The 7,099-nt window shown below is 37.7% G+C and overlaps 1 protein-coding gene across 1 annotated transcript; it reads right to left on the bottom strand.

The window, feature by feature from the left end:
* Nucleotides 1–345: 345 nt before the first annotated feature.
* FAM237A (family with sequence similarity 237 member A) lies at nt 346–6,783 on the bottom strand. Its single transcript, XM_032353965.1, has 3 exons — nt 6,707–6,783; nt 4,474–4,892; nt 346–485 (listed from the first exon to the last, which is right to left on the bottom strand). Exons 2-3 carry the CDS (start codon nt 4,880–4,882, stop codon nt 346–348), a joined length of 549 nt encoding a protein of 182 aa, XP_032209856.1. The 5' UTR covers nt 4,883–4,892; nt 6,707–6,783.
* Between the last annotated feature and the right edge of the window lie 316 nt (nt 6,784–7,099).

The raw sequence follows: 7,099 nt of genomic DNA, 5'->3' as shown, positions 1-7,099 counted from the left end.
TATTCAAGTTAAATGTATGGCCCTCTGGTTCATTAATAATATCCAGCATCCCAGAACAATTTGTCAGAGTGAATACAAACAATCTGACAAATAATCTGGTCCTCTTTGGAAGCTATTTTAACTCTCAGACAGTGGCATGATCTGACAGTAAAGCCACCATTTGAAGGAACATGCTAGCAGGCTAAAAGAATAAAACCATTAGGAAGTACTCTAAGAGAATGTAGCTTATGATTTATCTATGGACATTTCCACCATTTCAATTAAACAAATGATCAATAGTCAAGAAAAACATGTTTGTTTGTTTGTTTTTTAATTCCAAGATGTGAGATAGCTATGAGGTGAGATTTATTTTCTCTTTATTTCCAGGCCACTGGTGACTTTTCCAAAGAACTTAGACCCACTCCTGTGCAAGTGCATGCTTATCAAACCTTCAATCAACTCTTTCTTCTTTAGGAAAGGTGTTCTTAGTTGCTGAGAATATGCACCTGAAAGTAGAGAAAAGGAACTCATTATTAGAGCACCAAATTATTCTCAGGTTAATTAAATATCAACACCTTGGTTTTTAAAGAAAGTTTGTTGGAGCACCTGGGTGGCTCGGTCAATTGAGCACCTGACTCATGGTTTTGACTCAGATCAAGATCTCATGGGTTTTGGGATTAAGCCCCATTACGGGCTCCATGCTCAGTGGGGAGTCTGATTGAAGATTCTCTCTCTCTCTCTCTCTGCCCCTCCCCCTACTCTCTTACAGGCTCTCTCTCTCTTTCTTTCTCTCTCAAATAATGAATCTCTAAAAATAAAAGAAAGTCTGTTGTTTCTGTCACTTTCTATGTCTCTATAAATTTTTTGCAAGAATGTATATGAAAAACTCTGTTTATGTGTCCTTTGTAATTTAAATAACAAAGTAAATTATAATAAATACAGTTCTTTGTTAATGTATTAAGACTTTTTTCTGATTAAAAAAGTAAAAATGGTCATTGTATGATTTTTATTTTAAAGTTCTTTGTATATGTACTTTATTCCATAATTTAGTTAACCATTACTTTAAATCATTTCCAAGTTTTCTGCTGTTATAAACAGTATTGCAGTGAAATCCTGCATTGTACTGCATTGTTGGCCACATCTCTGAACGTTTCCTTAGGATCGATTTCTAGATGAGTAATTTCTGAAGATGTTACTAGGAAATTTCTTGAAATAAGCAAAGTAAAAAAATCAAGCATTTGTGAAACTAATTACATACATGTTCCTGAAGTATTGTTTTCTCTAATGCTTGGTGTTTAAAAAATAAACAACAAAATAACATTTGCCAGCTAGTTACACATCAACTGCAAACATCATCAAATTATATATCTAAATTTTAATTTTCTCAACATGAAGGAATGCAAAGATTCACAATTTTTCTAGAACATTAAGCAGCCAGTCTCAGGCAGGCGGATTTTTCTGTTTCTCACTGGCAGAGCGAGGTTTGTTGAAGGAAAAGGCCATTATTTTTTGACACAAACAGGGATATACTTCAAAATCCCTTCATTTGCATTGAAGCCCTTATTAACCCATGAGTTAACTTTAACTCTGTTATTCTCCATTTGGGAGTTATCAGTCTACTCTTTTCCTCAATTTATTTTTTTTTATTTTTTTTGTAATTTTTTTTAATTTTAATTTTAATTTTTTAAATTTTCCTCAATTTATAACTCTCTCTTTCACTCTCTCTTTCTCTCTGCCTTGACATAATGTATCATAATTTAGTGGTTAAGCTGGGTACACCCTCTTCACACCTTCTGGACATTTTAACATTCAGTTATTGACTTGTATCTTTCTAGACTAAGTAATGATGATCTTTTAGTCTTTCCCCAAGTGATGCTATCTCTAGCCCTCAGAATTTTTGGAATTCTCATTTCTGGATACCCTCTGTTCCTGACAAGCACTGTTATAAACAACTACAGTATCCAGGTCACCACCCAGTTCAATAAGCTGTCTTTGGGGTAAAGCTCTCAGATTCTACCCTTAGTTAAATACATGCCTTTCATTAATTCCTTCCTACAGAATCACAGAATATTAGAATGGAGAATATAAAGAGGGCCTTCTAATTCTTTCTTCACCCCTCTTTTTCAGATGAAGAAACTGAAGTCTAAGTAAGTTAATGAAGTTAATTGAGGTTACATAGATATATATGATATCTTGTTTTCCTATTTGTTGGCCCAATATTGACAAACATGATATATTAACATACAAAATTATATAGGAGTTTTATGTTTTTAACAAAACATGATTCATAACATTTCTCAAGTGTGTTTAAACTATTTAAATTTGAGGATGTCAAAATAACAGAAAACTTTTTGCATATTATGTAGACACATTCATTCTTTCCTTCTGTTCTGGTGATTTGATTTCCCCAAGAATTGTAGAGACAGACATCTCTTCACCCTCACCCCCATCCTAACCTGTATATTAATCCCCCAAGGACAATAGAAAAAATTAGTGGAGAATCTGTGCAGGTACATCCAGAGCCCAGTTGAGCCACTAGAGATTTAATCAAACCTCTTGAGATGAAATCTCAATGTTCCAGCAACTATTTAACTTTTAGACATGGTGTCTCCTTGACCCAAGACCCTCTTTGACTGTGATTATACAATCGAAATGGAAAGTTTTGTTTCCTGATCTGCAAACAATTGTTTATGGCCAACATTAAAATAACTTCAATAAAGTGAAATATTCCTTCTTGCTACATAGCCACTCTGGCTAAAATTTGCAGACCAGCTGAGTCAACAACAATTCTGTAGCAAGAGAAAAGAAGTGGCTCCTGGAGCTGAAGATAAATCTACTACCTTTAAAAAAAAAAAAAAAAAGATAGAAATGCTATGTTGAAATATGCTCCCAAAAAATGCACATAGCTTCAGATGATTCTGATAGTGACATTGCAGGAAACCAACTGGAAGCTCTTTTAGAAAAAGACCTTGTGTATGTATATAATTATTTTCATGTTTGTCTGAACTAAAATACGATTTTCATTTATTCCATAGATATTTTAGTAATCTAAAGTGAGTGCGAAATACCAAAAAACCCCAATAAATATTGGTGGTGACTTGAGTATGACAACTAAATATGTTAAGAATGGGAAAATGAGTCCTAGACTACAAAGGAAGAAAATATCCAATTCTATGGATGCTGACGTCTGAAGAGCCTCTGCTTAAAATGGTTTCTAAATATTGGTAACAAACACTGAAGGACACTTATTTTTGTGTTTCTTTAGTAGCTAAGCTGGTAAAAGAATATTTCCTCTAAAAATGGAAATTGGTTTAAGTTACAATAACACTTGCCAAAATAATAAACTTATCTATAAATAACAGCAGTGGATTATCTGGTTTAATGGATCAGCAAAGCATGAGGATATTTAGCTAGTGAGGTTAAAACAAACTACATATATAAAGGCTCTATAATATCTTTGGAAAGGATTGACCTAGAACTATTACTGTTAAGTGCTATCCTAATAGAGAAATTATAGGGTTAAATAACAATTATAGGGATATATAATTATAGGGATGTATAACAATTCTCACAATAAAATATACAAATATACAAACAATTCTCACAATAAAATATACAAAAATTAGTTATGCCTCAGTTTTGCACTAGTGCATAAGTAATTCTAAGAGTCCCTACCACCCAAACAGCCTTTGCTGCCAGGACTGGAAGATTATTGGTTGAAACAACATTAAAAACAGAAAAAAATGATTTGAAGAGGGCTAAGTTATCTATTTCTCAGCTTACTCACAGTAGCTCATTTGTTCTAATCCTAATTCCATAAAGGACATTTTTTTTTATTGCCCCCAGAGAAGACTGTTTTTGAATATAATATTTGCACCAGTGAGAATCTCTAAATTTGTTGGAAGTTCCAAATTACTAAAAGTTAATCACTCCACTTGCTGGAAGTTAATTACATATTTGAGATTTGTTCAAAAAGCAACAAGGAGTAAATCTGCAAGCCAGCCAATTTTTCTGCCCTTCATTTCACCAACTAAATATGTCACAAGGAGACCCTCCATTTACAGGGAGCATTTTTTTTTTTCTATTTAAAAAGGGTGAGAGCTTGTGTGTTGTGAATATTCCCCAGACTTACATTCAAATCTTCCCAAATCCACAGCATGTAAAGACAGGTTATGACTGCTAATATTCAGGCTAATCACTTTATAGTTTTGTGTTGTACTTTGGGAATCATGCTTTTCCTTACTTGTATTTTTACTTTTCCTTGCTGCTGTTCACATGAAGTATGAGAATGAGGAAAATATGTGGATATAAACAGCTACCATGAAATACAAAAGGAAGTGCTATCCTTCTATCATTTGTGTGCTCTTGTATGCTCTTGGGTTCACTCCTGAGAACACAATTAATTCCTCTAAAGCAATTTCCCCCTTCCTCACAACTGAGCACATTCATACTTCATTGGCCCTTTTGAAAGACATGGGACCTAAAGGTGACCACCTTGATTTCTCCCTGCGTGCTGTGGATGCGCTGCTGAAACCTCTTCCTTCCCAGACAATTGCCTCCTTCCTAAGCCATGATTCCTGGAGAGGACACAGTCCACATAGATGTCCCAGAAGAGTTGGGCCAGATCCCAAAACAGTGCCCCATGCTTCAAGTTCTCAGAAGACTTCAGGTAGTTCATAAAATCCCAGAAACCGGAAACAGTGTTAGAAATTCGAGGCTTCCGCATTTCCAGGAGGAGCACTGAAGAAGATTCCCAACACTGCGGATCAGCTTGGTTAAGAGCCAGCAGGTCTGTCTGGCTATGGCAGAAGAAAGGAGACACACAGCACATTCCCACAATGAGCAAGGAGCAGGTAAGAGTCAAGGGGCGGTAGATCCCTCTTCTGTTCCCTGGATCGGCCATGGCACTGAAACTGCATAGAATGGAAATAAATTACGAATCCTTGCTTGAGCTCCACTCAGTAATGAAAATAATTATGCCTTTAAAAACCTTGGTGCCAGCAAAGGAAATACACCATTGTCCCTAGGAATAGTCTTATCATACCTCCCCTAAGTCCCATTCTATCTAAAATGACACATTGCCAAGCCATGTACTATAAAACCAAAATATTTAGATAGGAAGTACTTATTCCTAAGACATGTTCCTTTATGAGATGAGTAAGTGAACTTGTTTTCCCTAGAACAGAGGAACATAATTTAAAAGAATATTAAGTAAAAATTTAAAATTTTGCTGCATGGCTTTAATTATTTTATAATATAGTTTAGCCTACCTATTCTAATCCAGGACCCCCATTCAATTAATAATTTTAATCTATTTTATCCATAGAGGTTTTCCTATTTGAAGACTTTCAATTTTTAGAAAGCGTAAGAATTGTAAAATGTTATAAATAAAAATGAACATAAGGTAGTGTGCTAAAAGTAGGGAAGCCAAGAGGTATGTATTCAATCCATTAGAGTAGAATCAATTGACATTTTATCAACACCTTAAATGCTCCATGATTCTGATATAATTTTCATAAAGATAATGTTTTTATCATTTTTTTCTTCCTGCTATGAATCTCAAGAATTTTAGTGAAAACATTTGCCTCTCATTCAACTTTTCTGGCTCTCAAAGCCTGTAATTAAACTATATAGGGGCCCCTGGAAGGCTCAGTCGGTTGGTTGGGACTCCCACTCTTTATTTCTGCTCAGGTCATGATCTCATGGGTTGTGGGATCAAGCCCTGCCCCCCACTGTTTGAAGATTCTGTCCCTCTGCCCCATCGCCCCAACTCTGTCTCTCTATTAAAGAAATAAATCCTTAAAAACTTAAACTACATAACACGTTGAAATTATGATGTTACACTTCAAACAAGTGCAACGAGAAATAATGTCCTTAAAATAATACTAATCTAAATTTTCTTTTTTCCGAGGAAAAAAGCTTATCTGACTCTTTAAGACCACACAAAATCACACTTAAACAACTCTAACATAAAGAAAAACAGGAGGACATACACAGCTCCCTTTCGGTTTTATCTTGTATTTCCAAACCTCTTAGATGTGAGTATCACGAAAGCAAGCAAGGCACAGCTCATAGGAATACGTCTATCCTGGAACATTTAAGGATAACACCGTAGGATTGAATCCTCTCTTCTACACAGCAGCAGAACATACTGAGGCACCCTTAAATCAGTATTTCAGAAATGCCTTTGAACATGCTCTTTCCCATTTGGAAAAGACAAGTTGAGATTCAAGGCTATTCAAAAATATTTCAGATCACTTACACAGGATCTCTCCCTGAACAAAATTGTATTCAATACGTCCTCTTCTGAACTAAAATATCAAAGTCAAGTTGCCCCAAAGGCTGTTTATCCTTCGGGGACACGTCCAAGTCGTCAGAGGTTATTGGAAAACAGAGCGCGGGACGCTGTCCACTGTGCTGAAGTTAGTGTAGTCCGGGACTCCCTGTCTGCTCGCACCACAGCACTCATCTTACTGGCTCTTTTAGGTTCCCTTCTCAGGACAGTTTTCCCCGAGCCTGGAAGTTCTCAACCCTGGGGTCCTTCGTGCGTCCCGCTACCAGCCCCGCGCTGGGCTCCCTGCGTCCCGATCCCACACCTGGTTCAATGGCCTAATAATCCTCTTTAGGGCGGAGATGCCAAGGACCGGCTATGTCTTTTGTGCCCCATTATATTCTTTACACCGATGCTCAACTCCCAGGTTGTAGGAGGGCACCCCTTCGCACTTACCTGCTCAACCCTCCCCGGATTCCCTGGAGTGTGTGAAGAGGAAAAGCGCAGGCTGCTTCCCGAGCGAGTGACGGTCCCCAGCCCCGGCGTCCTGAAGGATACCGTGCCTCTTAAGCAGTGGGAGTGTTCGGCGCCTCTCCAAGTCTACGTCAAAGCGCCGGGAACTGCCGCCACCTCTCGCCCCCAAGTCCATCTCCGGAACCCTCTTCCTCCGCCCCCCCCCTTCCCCTGGAGATCTCACTTCAGGTAACCAGCAGGCTTAGGCGCACTGACCCTGACGCACACCTACCCTCCACCCAGTGGAACTGAGTCTATATGCGGTTTGGCTTCCCGGTCTTACCTCGGAAGGCGCGGAGCTCCCGGCAGGAACTGGAAAGTTGGGACTTAGCTCCG

The sequence above is a fragment of the Mustela erminea genome, chromosome 8 (genome assembly GCF_009829155.1).
Source record: "Mustela erminea isolate mMusErm1 chromosome 8, mMusErm1.Pri, whole genome shotgun sequence".
NCBI classification, from domain to species: Eukaryota; Metazoa; Chordata; class Mammalia; order Carnivora; family Mustelidae; genus Mustela; species Mustela erminea.
Note: the sequence above shows the minus strand (reverse complement) of the source record. Positions and strands in the feature narration are given on the sequence as shown.

Coding starts and splice junctions, on each gene's coding strand:
- FAM237A (XM_032353965.1), bottom strand. CDS start 4,882: ATGGCCGATCCAGGGAACAGAAGAGGGATCTACCGCCCCTTGACTCTT. Junction 486..4,473: donor GCACGCAGGGAGAAATCAAG/GTGGTCACCTTT, acceptor CTCTACTTTCAG/GTGCATATTCTCAGCAACTA.